This window comes from Buteo buteo, chromosome 13 (assembly GCF_964188355.1).
Source record: "Buteo buteo chromosome 13, bButBut1.hap1.1, whole genome shotgun sequence".
Taxonomy (NCBI): domain Eukaryota; kingdom Metazoa; phylum Chordata; class Aves; order Accipitriformes; family Accipitridae; genus Buteo; species Buteo buteo.
This window is the reverse complement of record NC_134183.1, coordinates 15290581-15306287: the sequence shown is the minus strand read 5'-3', so window position 1 is coordinate 15306287 and position 15707 is coordinate 15290581. Positions and strand designations below refer to the sequence as shown.

At 40.8% G+C, this 15707-nt stretch overlaps 1 protein-coding gene across 2 annotated transcripts in view; it reads left to right on the top strand.

Annotated features, from left to right (window-relative positions):
• STX8 (syntaxin 8) overlaps positions 1-15707 on the top strand; it is a 112725-nt gene that overhangs the window by 749 nt on the left and 96269 nt on the right. For both annotated transcript variants that reach the window (XM_075044863.1, XM_075044864.1), the window contains exons 3-5: positions 3245-3339; positions 5052-5162; positions 14913-15037. In XM_075044863.1, the coding sequence (XP_074900964.1) occupies positions 3245-3339; positions 5052-5162; positions 14913-15037 (331 nt within the window). The remainder of the gene's footprint in view (positions 1-3244; positions 3340-5051; positions 5163-14912; positions 15038-15707) is intronic.

The following is a 15707-nucleotide window of genomic DNA, read 5'->3' as shown; positions in this document are numbered from 1 at the left end:
GGGCTAAGTTTTGCTTTTAAGCGTTCGAAACATCACTGTTCTTTAAGATTCCAGTAAAGAGAATAAGCGTACGGTTTCTAAATTGACGGTGGCTTTTCAGTGTCACAGAAATAACTTTGGATTTACCAGTAAGGAATCTTCTATGCCTGTAATAACGCTGGCTTTACAAAAAGAGAAAAGGAGAAGCCGTGGGGGTGTTGGGTGCACGCTGCTGCCTGCTCAGGGCTGTCGCTGCCAGGAACAGAACTGCTTTCGGAGGTCCTGAATCTAAGAGATGTTGGGTTGCATATCAGCTTCTGCGCACTCCTTTCTGCGTAAATATTGGGTAGATATTTTTCCCCCACGAGGCTGGCTGGCTTCCTTTCTGCAGTGGCTGTAGATCAGATGAAATAATGAATTTTGCAGCCTGTTTTAGCTACGTTTCTAACAAAATGCAAGACCAGAGTTAAATATGAATGAGAAGCAGAAGTTAGAGCTTACCCAGGGTATTATGTTCTCCACCTTTTCACACTTCCTGTTTAAAAAAATAAAATTAAAAGTTTCTCAGGAGGCTGCTTTTTTTAGGACTAAAAGCCTTGTCCTTTTCTTCAAAAAAGTGTAGGAGTCTGCTTGATAGCACACCCTAGGGATCATGCCATTAACTTGTCCCTTGACCACGTTAAGAAAATGCCTGCAAGCCCTTGAGTTAATCTTTATAATAATTTGCATAATTAAAACCTCACTGTTTCATTTTGTAGACTCTGCTCCTCTTTATAGCAGGGTTGTAATGTGGTATGCAATCACTGAATCTTCTTTGCCAGTCTCTTTGCTGATAGCTTTTAAAATAAAATGTCATTTTTGAAATGTTTCCTTTGAAGAAATGTTGAAGAAAACTGTGTAGGCTTTGTACAGTGATCAGTGCTTTTTAATGAATGACTCAAATTTGGCATGAATTGAAAAGAGATTTCAGAAGGCCCAAATAAGTGGGATTTGAGAGAAATATTTTCTCTAGCTGTAGAGTTGAGAGGAGTGTTTAGAGGTGGTGATTAAACTCCCTGCTTTCAAGATGATGAAGTGTTAGAAATTGTACAGATACGCTCAAGCAATAGCAGACATAAAAAGATTGCTGCTTAATCCATCTGTATTTATAGAGGACAAAGTTCTCTATTTGCATCATCGCTATCTATGATGTGTTCCAAAAAACCCCAACAAATGGTTGTATTGGTGTTGTTTGAAGCCTTTCTTGTACTGTAACTCTCCTAGGTTGTGTTTTATGGAAACATTACATGGTTGACTTATTTCTTCATAAAATCATTTGTTCCATGCCCTGTGTTTTCCAAGCACAGTTTCCCTTTAATCCATTAACAGTTAAAGATGAATATTTGGCAGTGTTTGATTCTACTATAAACAAGTTTCCAACAATGAGAGAGTTGTTTTCATAACAGAAATGCATGTTGAGAAATCCACGGCTGAGCAGTCATATATTCTGTGACTCCTAAACGTTTTAACAGAGGAAAAAGTCTTTGTACAATATTTGCCTGGTAGGGAGAATGTAAACAAGTTTTTATTTTTATAGTATTTTGCCATTAGCATGGCTAAAAAAACTTACTGCTGAGCAAAAAATAGAGCATAAAATTTAAAATGAAAAAAAAAACCAAAAACAACCCTGTAGGGAAAGATTTCAAGCCAGCACTTATCATCTGTGAACTCTACTCTATTGAGCTGATCTTAAAACTTCCATTGGCTTCTTTTTTCTTTTTTTTTTTTTTTCTCTAATGGAAGTGAAATCTTTTGTTATAGCACTGCAATTCCTAGCCAGAGTAGCAGAGGGTATCTATGTTAGATGACTTTCTTGGATGTATATACCTTTATGTTACTTTGCCATTCTGGGTCAATTAAATGCAGCATTCTCCACTTGCACATGAGTACATGTGAAACGAAAAGACCTTTTATTACCTGATTGCAGAGCTAGAGGATATGCAGCAGCTTGAATTTTCCTAAAAGCATTTATATCCCATCCTGGCTTTGGAAATGTTGCTGTAGTGTTCAGCGGTTGCGAGTCTGAAGGTGGATTTTGGCTGCGTGCTCTCAAGGCTGCCTCAGTGTGGTTGCATCTGCTTTCTGTTGTATTTGGTAGTGTTTGAGAACAAGTTTCGCTGAGTCAGAGACTTAAACTTCTGAAGCTATCAGGGGATTTTTTGGGAACTCCTGCTCCATCCTGTGCAGATATCAAGTGCACTTTAGCTCTAGGCAGGATCCTTGCAGCACAGTGACTGCTAGTGAGATGTTGGTGTCTGGCTGCTACCTCTGTCTTCAAGAATGCAGGAATGAGAGTCAAAGCAAATAATTCCTTCTCTGTTACTAGTTCATCACACAGAGCATCTGAGGTTGCTAATCATTATAACCCACAGCGGGGCTAGTATCTTTTAAACAAGAAGCACATGAAGTCTTAATTAGGATAACTTGCATAGTTAATTGCAGTTACAGTGTTTTTTCCTAGTATGTTGTACATAACTGGAATGAAAAGAAATAACATTTAAGAACAAAAACCCCAGAGGATAATGTCAGCCTAACTTGGGAAGGGGTGGGGGTAGAGGAGGAGGATTCACTCAAGCCTTGGGCTTGCTTGCAGCAGGGAAGAATGTGAACGACTTAACTACATTTTTAGTAAGAACAGACACATCTGAATCTTGGGCAGCTCAGTTGTGAGAAAGGGTCGGGAATCATAGGTGCCACTGAGAAGGGAAATGGACGAAATTGAATTTCTCTGGGATATTTAGTTTAAAGTCTGGAGAAGTTCAGTGGACAGAATGTCTGAACCTGTAGCACCCTTCCCTCTAATCCTGGGAGCTGGGAAAGAAACCTGATGGCAGAAGAAGCTGGCGCCTGTATTTGTATTAAAGATCAGAGGAAAGAACTGGAAAACAAACTGGAAAATATTAAAATGTGCTGAAATGTTTTGCTCATATAAAGGAGTGTGTTTATAAAGACTCGAAAGAAAGCTCTCCATATTAAACAGCATTAATGCAATAGAATTGTGTTTGCAAAACTAGTACTATTTATCTCATATTTTGTAAGCAGTCCAAACCAGTTAAGTGTATTGTTCCCTTTGTGGTTCTGAGGCAGGCTTTCTTGCTTTAGAATGGAATCCTTCACACCAGTATAGCTGAAGTTAAATATATTGTCACCTGCATATAGTAATATTAAATTTTATGCAAATATAACTTGGACAAAAAAAAAAAAAAATCTCTTTCTTCCCCTTCAGCTCAATGTGATTATCAGATCCTTGTTACAGAATCTCAGAGAGAAGATTGATCAGCTGAAGGACTTACTGCTTCGGGCTGTGTCAACACACCAAATGTATCTGTGTAAACATCAACCTTTCTGTATTGTGGGAGAGGGTGGAAAAATATGCTATAATTGCTCTGCCAGGCAGTTAGGGTTTTTCCCTCGTTCCATTTTTAGAAGACTTTGTCACTAGAACTTTGTCCATCCTGCTGTTTAATATTTTCGTTCCAGCTGTAGTGTAGGAAGATTTGGGAGCCTGGGCATCTCTGGTATGGTGGGCTTTGGTTACAATTGGATCGTAGAGAAGCTTAACAAGATGGTCTGAATAATCTCAGAGCTGCCATTGTCTTGCCTGTGCACTGTGCCGACAGTACTGTTTGAGTGGCTGGTTTGTGAGCTAAGATCGCTCATCTGGCAGAGAATTTGCTAATCTGTTATTTTCTCTTGGCTCAGTCGCTGGCTGCAGGAGCACCAGTGCTTGCAAAAAGGAAGGATGAAGCTGTGTTCAGGGTGTGGGCAGGAATGTGGCAGCTCTGACTTGGACTGACTTAAGCAGCAATAGAACTGCATCTTCAGAATGATGTCAAAAAGCTTTAAAATATGCCTTAGAAAAAAAATCACAGGTTTTCTTCTAGGAACGTTACCCTGTGGCCTGGCTTGAATTTGCTGCTCCTTCCGTATGCTGGGATAGTCAGGCTTAAGGAGTCAAGTATGTTCGTCTCCCTGAAGATATCCAGCAGCAATCTGATTTAATGAATGAATGTTTAATTTCAAGCTTACTGTAGCAGAAATCCCTTCGAAGCATGGGCCTCTTGAGTGCTGTGCTGATGGCCAGGGGTAAAACTTTCCTGTCAAGTGAGTGCTTGAGAGCAGATGAATGCTACAACTGTGGCAGAAAACATACACAAATCAGTTTAGCTATTGCATAATCTACTCAACAGTACTTGGAAGAGAGTTAGTAGTCCTTCAAAGTGTCACAAAGATTAATTAAAAAAAGCAAAGACATGTCCCCTGGCAATGCCTCAGCACTTCAGGGCATCTTGTCCTTCAGAGATACTGTATGAGTTGTTTTTGTGCTGCATCAGTGGCTGTCGGGGTGTTCTGCTGATGAGTTGCAAACGGAAACATGCTCAAAGTAAATTTTTGGTTGTTTGCCCATCACTTGGGTGGGAGGTACTCACCTGGTCAGTGTTATGACCCTCCAGTGAAATAAGATGTGAAGTACCCTGCTGATTTTAAAAGCTCTATTCTGCTTGGGCTTGCCCCATTTATATCATAACAGTATATACTAAGTTGGAGCTCTTTTAAAGACTCATCTTTCCCTGAACTTAACCTGTGCAGTACTGTTGTACATTGTCAGTGTTACAGAAGAGATCAACTGTGTAGGACTTCTTAGTAATAAATGAAAGAAGAATTATGTTGGATTTTGGAGAGGGAAATGCTATTCTTAATACTTATGCTAATTTGGCAGTAAATAGCCTTCCAGTTCTCTTATTATTTTGAGATGATGACCTGAAGGTCACTCTGTGGTCACTGTATGAAACTTTTTCTTTGAGATATGTAAACTTCAGAAACACGTTTAGAATAACAGCAGATTTCATTCAGAAATCTATGACCTGTTCTCTTAGGTGTTACAGCCTTTCCTTGAGTTGAAATAGTTACTCTAGTTAATTTTGATGATCAGGAGGTCTGATTTATTTTAAGAATGTATAACAGGTATTTTATTCACTAAAATTAAAGTTTTTCAGTGTTTTTAAGTTTGGTCCTTAACCAAGTATCATCAGCACACAGCTGGAAGGAGACAGGAGGCAGAATTTGGTGGATGACCTTCTCACACGACAGAAGCAACTTCAGGCATCTTACAAGAATGAAGGCACAGAACCAGATGTGATAAGGTATGGCGCTGTCACCTCGAATGAACAATGTGGTTTGTGCTTTGAGTGTGTCTGAAGATAATGTTAAATGCATCCATTGAACTCATGTACCTCTACATGTAGCAAACTGCAGTTTCATTTGCTTAGAAATCACATGATTTCTTTAGGGACAGTATCATGTATGTCTGCAAAGCTGGGGAGGACGAGGGAATGGGGAGTTGCTTGGAAAAGGTAGTAGCTGACTAAGTGACCCAGTAGAGCCAGTCACTGAGTTGGACTGGTGGGTGCCACCATACAAGGACTGCATGAATTGTTGGAAAGAAAAACTCTCAAGATGAGGCTTAAGCTTCAAACAGTCCCCAATGATCATATTGTGTAGCAGTCAGTGGGGGCCTCCAGATGGACTACATTTTAATTTCCATTTTGGTGTGTCCTTCACAGCTGGGAAAAATAATTATGGTTAATAGCCTTCAAGTTGTGCTCTCCTTATGCAGTTCTCATGTAGCCCCTTTCTAGTGGAAGGAGTTGTATCTGCCATCTCAAATAGGTTCTTGGAAAGAATTGATCCCTGGTGGTCTCTGATCAGGAAGAAAGGTAGAGTCTTTTCTTGAAGTGTGAAATTCAGGCCTCTAGCCTGAGTTAATAAATTATTAGCAGTACATAAGTTTGGTTTGGTGGGAGTCACGCAGGTGCTGTGTCCAAAACATATGAACCATATTTGGCATAGACTTGGTATAACTGTATAAAAAGACAACTCTTACTGGAGATGTTGCAGTCCTGCAAGCTCAATGTGCAGTGCCATAATGAAGGATGGCTTGTTTCTAGTGCTTTGTTAACGGCCTTTTGGATTTTATCTGTTTCTGGTTAGGTCAGCACCAGCTTTTGCCTATGGAATTCCACTCGCAAGTATTTGCTCCTCTTGGCTGTGCCTCAAGAGTTTTTGGTAGCTTCAGTTCCTGCACAAGCATGCGTCTTGCTGAGGAACTCCTTGCAGCTACTTTACATCCAGAAGCTTTTATGTCTCACTAAAATACCAAATTAAAAATGCTTGCTGAGCAGCAGAATTGAGAGATTCCTGTGAATTTGTTACACTTCTCTTTCCGTTCTCAGTTCAAATAGCATAACCCACCCTCACTTTTCTCCTTGTTCCTCCTCTTTCCCAGTGTATTTTCAGCGACATCCCCACTGGTCGACAGAGAGTATCCTGGGTCCAGCCTGGAGCTCTACGTGTGCTATAGAAGGTCTAAAGGCTGTGCTAATGAGGTTCTGTCTCTTCAGCCTCTTCATCTGTGTTGTAAAAGTTGTTTTTTCTTTGAGACTCCTTTTTCTTTCAGTGTGCTTAAACTGCCCAGTGAACCAATTGCTGGAGGAGAGAGAGGAGAAAAGGGGTAGCAATAAATAAGCCTTGTTCCTAAGCTGGTAGCCAGGCTGTCATTTCCTCCTTCCTCTGCAAGCAAATGGGTAGTAGGTCTACCACCTTAGCACAGGATTAGGGCCGTGGATGTCAGAATTGAAGTGGCATGTGTTGAGGGACAACTTTGGAACCATCCTTATGATTCACTGAGTGATATGCTTTGATCTCTGTTAGCCCTAGGCCAACATTCATACAAAAAATGAAAAGCCCCTCTGTCAGAAAGTTTGAATTACCTGTCCCCTGATCCCACACAGGTCACTAAATACTGCTCTGTGTAAGAGTTACCATTTTGGCTAAATTCCAGCGCAGGTAATTGTATTTGCTCTTCCTAATTTTATCTTTGCAGATTCAGGTAATCTTCTGTCCTGCAAAATAGTGCAGAAGAGAAGCAGAGCTGCAGTCTTGGAGTTTACAGAGCTTGCTGTATTTCCACGGTCAATGAAATGACTCTCAAGTGTAGACTGTAATTGGTAAAACTTTGGTTTAAAGCCTCATATTTTTAAAGAGGTGAACACAGATTCTCGGAAGTTCCATATGAATCACGTCTGTTGGGCCCAGCACCTATTTTGTTGATGTGTGGGAAGCTTTAATGCAGCAGGCACAGACTTCTTAGGCTGGTTGTGGGTCATGCAGGGGGCTGTGCTCTGCCCTGTAAGCACTGCACAATGCTGCATGTGTGGTCTGGGTCATACGATATGGCTGAGCAGAGCTTCATCACCTCTGCTGACCCGTGGTGTAGCAAGGTCTGCCTCTGAAGAGTGCAACTGTACTTCTCCAATATGGACATGTGATAGAAATACATATTTTTAAAAATTTTTAACTTGTGCTTCTAAGTGGCAGATGTTTTCTAATGCACTATATTCACTGGACCTTTTCTGTAGCAAATACACAGTGTTGTATTTTATACATGCACATGTAAGGTTACTTGTGGGAGGGAGAGAGTTAGAGCCCTCCTGAGAAAGTTTCTCACCTTTTTGCAGTATGTCAGCCCTCAGTCTTAGAACAGAACAAAACTTCATATACTTTTAACTCCTCACACTTTTGAATAAATAGGCAAGCCTTTTTGCTGATGTTCTTTGAGAACCAGTCGCTTCTCAGCACTGTGCTCTTGAAAAAGGCAGAGACAGTTTTGAAGCTATTGTATAGTAAAAAATTGGGTACCAATGTGAGCGTTGTGTTCTACCATAGCTGTTGAAAATACGATATTTTTTTTTTTCTGGCTTGTTTATTTTGTGTATCTTGGAGCAGGTACAAGAGTTACTCAAAGTTTAACTGATAGTTTTCTGTGTTCACATGTATATTCGCGTTTTGTGGGGGTCTGTTCAGTAACATGGTGTAGAGGTTGGTTTCTGCTTGCTTTTGTTCTCCGGTGCAGTGTTTGGTACAGCCAAAGCACATGTTTCACTTTATGGTTTCTCATCTTTGCGACACTACATGTTGTCAATGCAACACCTGCTGCAGATAGTAAAACTGTAGACTTTGATCGAATCAATTAATTGTTCTAGGTTTGCCATTCTCCAGAGCGCAGTGCAAATCCAGTTGATGCATTGGTGCTGGCTTTTATATCTATCACTGAGTCAACCGAAACATGTAAAATAGCAAGTAGGCAAAATGTCTATGGGAACTGATGATGTGAGAAAGCTCTTGTGTGTCACCTGCTCTGAGCAGTCCATAAACTGATCTGACATTCTGAAGCATGGCCATCCCTGCTGCGGCAGGGCAGCATTGGCATGCTACTGCTGTGGAGCAGACAGAGGGCAAGGATTCAACTTACAGCTGCCCTGGCATAAAGGTGTCGAGGCAGATGGGAGGAAAATACCAAAAACCCGTGATAATTTCAAGCTCCCTTAGAAATGATCAGGGAAACCAGTATATTCCAGTACAAGATAACATCAGAGACACTATTTATTTGCTAGTGTTGCAAGGCTTGAAGTTTTATAGTTCTCTTTTAACTTCTTTAATTAAAAATGGATAAAACTATGCCAACTATTCTCTGCCTGGTGAATTCACACCCCTTCCATACTCTCCCTTGTAGGTCTTGTTTTCAGTGGTGCGGGCAGAGACATAGCCAGGGCCTGAATCTTGTTCCAGTAAGTCAAACCTTTCTCTCTTGCCTGAGCCTGGCCTCCATGTTGGTCGGTAGGGAAGGATCTTGTCTCCCCAGCCTGCCATACTGCTTGTAGGAACAGAAGATGACAGGTTCTGGTAGGGTTAAGCTGCTATTTACAGCACTGGGTTTCTCTAAAATTGTTGCAGACTTCTGGAACAGCCTGCTTTGCATTTCAGTAGGTGGCAAAAACCTCTCTTCAGTGTGTCTGAAGTCTGAAAGTCAGCTTTTCCCACTGCATTAGAAAAATCAGCACATGTTGTTTGATTAAGTTCTAGCAGTGACACTTTTCTCTGGTTTTGTATTGGTTTTCCGTATCTAATCCATCCCTGATGTGACAGCACGCATTTTCAGAAGTCTTTTTCTTTCCAGCAGTCATTCCTTTCATTAACCTTCTTGCACCACTGATCACATATTTATTGTCCCCATGGCCTATAACTGTGAGGGTTTCACTAGAATTAATCTTCGTTTATATTTGGTCACCATTCAGTGAGTTTTACATCCTTTGAAAACTGCTGTAAAGCTATTTCTGATTGTGAAGTACAGTGGCCTTAATGCTCTTAGTATTTATCCTAACTGACAACTTGGGCCAGAACACAGGGCAGGACGCTACGTTACTTTGGTATAGCATTAGTTTACCTTCCGGCGTTGTCGGCCTTAATTAAGATGCAACTGGAATTTTCCAGGGGAAAGGTTGTGCTGTTTACGTGACTCTGCTTGACTAGGGTCAGTTAAATTTTCTTTAATTGGTTTTCAATAGGCAATTTCAGTATCTTCTCGCCTCTTTTCTCCTTGGAAAGAGGTCTGTGCAGGTTATTGTAACAGAGGCTTTAATGGAGTAGAAACCCCTATGGTTTCACACTATTTGAAAGCAAGAAGTGAAAAAAACAACTAGAAACGTTGACTTTCTGGAAATCACAGTATCAAAGTTTTGTGAGTCTTTTAAACATTTGTGGAGGCAAAGGAATCAAGAATATTCCTTCTCCTGCTTGACCAGGTAGTCAGTATGTAGAAGTATATGTCGATCACCACTGAATAAATAAATTGTGTGTACTTCAACATGCCTTTCTTGGTTTCTCTTTTAATTTCTCAAAAATATAGAAAACTTTTGATAGCTGTGGGTCACAAAATACCTTAAGTAATAGCTACCCTGGATAACTTTTAGAAGAGTCCATATATTTATTTTTTTTTAATGTGCGTTACCATTTTTTCTGCTTAAATACTTTTCTGTCAGATGTAGGACATTTAGGTCTTATTCCAAACAGGCATTTTGCCTAATGCCAAATAAGCATTGAGTGCCCAACTTTAATCAATAAGCCATTAGGTGCTTAAATGCTTATGTGAACCTGGCTTTTGTTTATGGAAAAGCAAATGCTCTTTGGAAAACAAGATTAAAAATAGTTGTTTAGGTGCCTTTAAAACTCCTTCCTGATTTCCTTTCTCCCTACCAGTTAGTGTTGCAAGCCCTCCCAGCTGCAGCTACAGCGTTCTGACATGGGATGCGATTAGCCTTGTGTCTAGGAGATCGATGGAAAGGATGGAAAAAGAGGTAAATTGTCCATCCAGAAACCCATGCTTGAGAATGTCTGAGGCTTGAGTCATAAGATCAAATCTAGGGGCTGGGGCAGGATTTTTCCAGGGTTAATGTGCCTTTGGCTGTGTAGTCATGAGCCAACATGGTCATAATTGTCTCAACACCCTTCTTATCCACTAAAGTGTGTCTCTGTATGTGGGTCATCTCCCGTCGTACCACTTGTCACCTGCAAGCACTCTGTAGGTTACAGCATGTGCAGACGTGAATGTGTCCTCATGCAGGCAGCAGGTACAGTGCCTGTTTGGCTTACCACAAAACCCAAGGGTTGTTGAGCCCACCCCAAATTTAAGAAAAATTCCAGTAAGATAGTGAAGTCTCTGGTCTGTGTTCAAGGGACAGTTTGTGTCTCTCTTCTTTCGGAGCATGCCAGAGGTTCCTTAAGGGCATGCTGGGTCTGTAGTGAGACCAGATACCAAGCTGAGACCTGCTTGGAGGCTCATGTTCCTGTTGCTTGTGGTCACGCAAAATTCAGCTGCCGCACAGAGAGCAAAGGTTCAGGTGTGAACTTAGTACTGTGTCTTGTCCCGAAAGTAGCCCTCTGAATGGCACCGAGGGGGGAGTCCATTGCCTCGGGTGCAGAGATGCGAGTTGCAGGTGATGGAGTTGTTGATCATTTTGTGAACAGGACAGATAGTCTCACCGGAGTAGATTTGTTCCTTCACCTTTTCTCTGGATGAAATTATACAAGATGCAGCTTCTTTCTAGAAAGAATTCTCTTTTGTAATTCTCTCACTCCTGAGGAGTGCAAGTGGGCTGTAGAGGTGAGACTGTTTTGATGAGCACTATATAAGCTGTTTTATAATATATTTAGTATTGTGCTATGTCCAATCTTGCATAGAACATAAGGGATGGTGTAGAAAGAAGATGGTAATATTTGACAGCAAGATTAATCTCTGACGGAAATGTTTATTGTGTGTATATTTTGAGGGTTTGCATAGGAAAGTGAGACTGCTATGAAATAAAATGTGAGTGTAAATGTTGTTATAAAGTTAACCTTCCCAGGGGATGCTTACCCTGGTGTAGGGGTACCTCCTCTGTGTAGTTTCTTGCCACAACCCCTCCACCCAGACACTCAGCATTTCGAATGGACGTGTTATTCCAAGTGCACCTGTACAACTGTGCAAACACACTTCCAGCTTGTTGCTTGCCTTGTGCTGCTGCTCCACGGGCACCTGCTGTCCTGTACAAGCATGAGGTGGTTGGGAGCTGCTTGTTTTGTGGTGCGAAACTGCTGTGCCTATGTTGTGGACAGGATTTAGTGGTCCTGGAGGTGCCGCAAAGTAGCTGTGTTCTGCAAATCAGCTGTCCGGCATCCCGTGTGGCTGCTGGCTTGTGCAGCTTCCAGTCATTGAGGCCAGTGGGACCAGTTAACTGAACCATAGGTAAACGGTGTCAAGAGCAACACGGCATTTCCTTGACCACGAGATGTGCTGCTCTTGGTTCTTGTGCTGGTAGAGCTAGGGAAGTCTTCTGCTAGCTGCAGGGAATGCTGCCCCTTCTGTAGGCTTCCTGTCGGGAGCAGTTCTTGTGGGGAAGTCTCCACCTGGGAAGGTACCTGAAGGGGATTTGGAAGTGCTTGTGCTCATGTGGCTTCTCCTGGGGTTTTTGGAGGGGGAGATAGCTTTTGTTTTGTATGGTAAAATTATACTTGTTTTATTTATTAGCTTGGAGCTTCCTAAAATGCACTGCCTGCCAGTGTGAGCAGTTAAATTGTAAGTGAGAGAATACCCCTGCTTCTTCACCATTGCTCTGGAGATTGACCTGTGAAGCAAGCTGAGGTGCCCTGGGCACTTCAAAGAGCCTCACTGTATAACTGTATCGTTAAGGGAATGTTCAAGTGATCATCCAACCAATTGTCATATGACCCAGGTTTTGTTTAAAATTCAGTCTTGCTGATCAGTCTTCTAAAGCCGTAAGCCTTGATGTGTGGCCTTGGTCTAAAGTAAGTGCTGGTTGACTAATCTAAGTTACTTGGAAAGTTTTATAAGAATTATCAGTGAAACAATGCCTTCTGGAAGATAAGCCCTCCCTTGTTAAGCAGTGACATAGCTCCCTGATTTTAAACCCCATCATCTTTTATACTTGGGCGCATTGCTAAGCCTCATAATTAGTTAAATCTGCTCCTATAATCAAAAGCTATCCGCACACTCCACTGCTCTGTGACGGTTTCAAAGATTTACGTGATTAACTTGGCGGAGACAGTGGGTGGCTAATTGGATAAGCTTTAATCTTCACACCACCAAAGCGAAACATGGTAAGATCAGAGGAAATAGGAAGTTATGCTGTGTTGTGTGGGAAGGTAGTTACCAAACATGTCAAAAAGATTATTGTAACGAGCAGACCAGTTGTCATGACCCAACCTACAAGAATAGGGCAGATTATTAGCGGGGAGGGAGAGAGTGAGGGGTGCAAATTATTTCAAATTTGCTTGCCTTGGCTTTTTTTTTAACAGGCAGAAATAGTTGTGCTCTTTTTAGCAAGCGAAGAGCTTTATGTTCCATTTGCTTTATTTAAGTAATTTTGTCAGATGTCGTTAAGCCTAGATTTTGTGTGCTTGCTAATTGAACTGCTGAACTGGGTGAACTGTAATGATCTTTGCATCTTCAGAAGGGTAACGCTTCCATTGTGTTTAGGTTTGTAAACCTGGTAGCAGTCCTTGCGGGGCTAGGAAATATGAGAGTGTGTTTAATCCCTCAAAGCAATGAAGAAAGCTAGGTAATGTGTAAAACTGTAGTTCAGGTGTGTGTATTTTTGTCTAATCAAGCCCGGTTACCTACCTCGATAAATACTTGTTAAGTTTTGGTGGAGGTGCAAAGGACTGGCAGACAGAAGAATCCCAGCTCCTCGCTTTCAGATGTTGCCCGTGATGGCCAGCTGGTCCGTTGGCACAGTGGGGTCATCTGGGTTCTGCTCTGGAGTGGTGTTCCAGCATTGTCAGGATGGTTAAGTGAGATGTTGTGATTTACAATAAGCGCTTTTGACTCCTGTAGCAAAAAAAAAAAAAAAAAAAGTTTTCTTTGGTTCTGACAAATCCATTACCTTGAGATGAAGTTGAGTGAACATGTTAAAATTTTAAGTGAGAAGAGGTTAACTGTTCTTGAATTTAACTGGCTGTGAATGCAATATGAAGTTTGTAGTGCACTATACACAGATGAGGACGTATGTGCCTGTAATTTATGGATGGCCCAAAACTCCTGTGGTGATGAATTATTTTTCAGCAGTGTTGATTCATCTCATGGCCAGGAGATGTCTCTAGTTCACCATAATTCCTCAAGGAACTCCTAGGCACAAGTTCTGGATTTTGCTTGAATACCCTTGCTGTAAGACTTCAGTCATCCTTCCACAGAGCTGAACCCCGTATTGGCAGGGTGCATGAACTCCTCCTAGCTCCACTAATATTGTGCAGAGTTAACTTCTTTTGATACAGGATTTTAACCACAAAATGATTTCGAGTATATATATGTGTGTACCATACAGCATTTCAGCATATCTCACAGAGAAGGGATCTGGACTCAATTAAAAAAACAAAAAAACAATTTAAAAAATTTAGGTCTTGGTATAATTAAAATGTTTTGAGAATTTGAGAGAACTTAAAAATGCTCACTGCTCTTGTTTTGTTTGTGGAAGTGCTTTGGGAAAGAACAGGGCAAAGGTAAACTGAGAATAAAATACAGAGTTTAAAAAAAGCAAAGCAGAAAGCAAAAACTCTTACTTCTAGTACTGCTATTGAGGAACCGATCTTATGATGACTCTCACCCAAATCTGAGTTGCAGTTTTGGGTTCAAGTACATCACATCTGTCATATGTTTTTCTTGTAGCAGAAACCAATGAAAAGCTGAAAGACAGAAACCAGGAATCTGCTGTTGAGAAAAACATTTAAGTGGCATTTCATTTTACTACTTGAATTTATTTGCCCTTGACATGAAAAACTTGTTTTCCGTTGTAAGCAGGGAAGTGTCTATAATGCAAACAACCTGAAGTCATAATTCTTTTAAAAGAAAACCCGTAACTTGATTACTCTTTCATTTAAGAGTGTGTGTGCCTGGCTTCTTGTTCATGTTGATGCCAGACTAGGAAATGCAGGAGAGTAACTGTGTGACTTCCATCTACATTTTTTGAAATGCAGGTATGTTCCCTTTTAGGTTTGGTCAGGATTGCAGAAAATTAGTAGTCTCATCTGATTTGCATCTGTATTAATGTGTTGATACTTTTACTGTTGGAAGCTTTCAGGATGTACCTCAGTGTTTTTTTAAGTTTGTGTTTTGATCACATAGCAAATACATGAATAATATGTGTTTTCGCAGAAACCCTATTCTTTTTCTAGCAGTTTTGAATGCTGTGTGTTCTACATGCAAACAATATTTAATATGAACATATTATACAATGTATGGTATATGTTTCACCTTGTAGCTTAATTGTTCACTGCAAAATTAATTCTCTCCCTGCTTTACCACTTCTAGGCAGTGTTATGGAGCCTGCAAAATGTATTTGTTATTGGAGATTGTCGGATTCGTTTTGGTTAATTTCTTCTCTGATTGCAGAGAATCACACGAAGTGCAACAAATACATACACTTCCATCTCAGTCAGTCTTGCAAGCGCAAATTATACAATGAGTGGGTTTTGTGTTGAAAATTATTTGCTGAAATTATTTTCAGATCTAGCCTAATGACGGGAGGGGTCAAACGAGGTGTAACCAACCCATGGCTCTTGGAAGAATCTGAGGAAACCAGAGGGCTTGGCTTTGACGATCTCAGGCAGCAGCAGCGAAGGATCATAGAAGGTACAAGGGTTTTTCTGTTATTTATAAGCATTGCTAGGACTCTGAGAGGAACCGTTATAGAAAGTTAATGCAATAACCTGTGCTGAAGTTTTATTATCTGGAGATGTCAAACATAATAGTTTCAGGCTGTTGTTTTCCATATTTGCAGGAGCAGTATTGTGTTTGCAGTATTCTTAACTGGAAACATCATCTTAAATCAAATTTTCAAAGACCTTATAGGGCATCCCTGATTTTGACCATATTAATGGTTTTGGTTTGCAGTGGAGATCTTATTAGTTGCACTGAGAGTAGTGGTATTACTGCTGTGCTTCAGGCTGGGGTGCATTAGATGTATTGTTGAATTAGAACAAGGTAAGAATTAACTAATCTAAAAAGGGTCTTTAGATTTTGGCCCTCAGCGTCCGTAAGGAATTTCTAACTTTGGAAGTGTTGGAAAACCTCAGCCTGAGTATGTCAGGTGGTTAATGAGGTAATTTCTATACCACTGAAGTATTGGCAGTGATCAAATGAAATCAGTCTCCAGATAAGGCCTGCTTCAGTCTGCATGTGAAACAACATTTATAGTTATGGTTCAGGAGAATGGCATGAACTTTGTTTGGATGGCCCAGGTGAAACCTCAAGCTCTAGTTTTTGTTGACACCTTAGGTATCCCATGGGCAGGCTGAAAGAG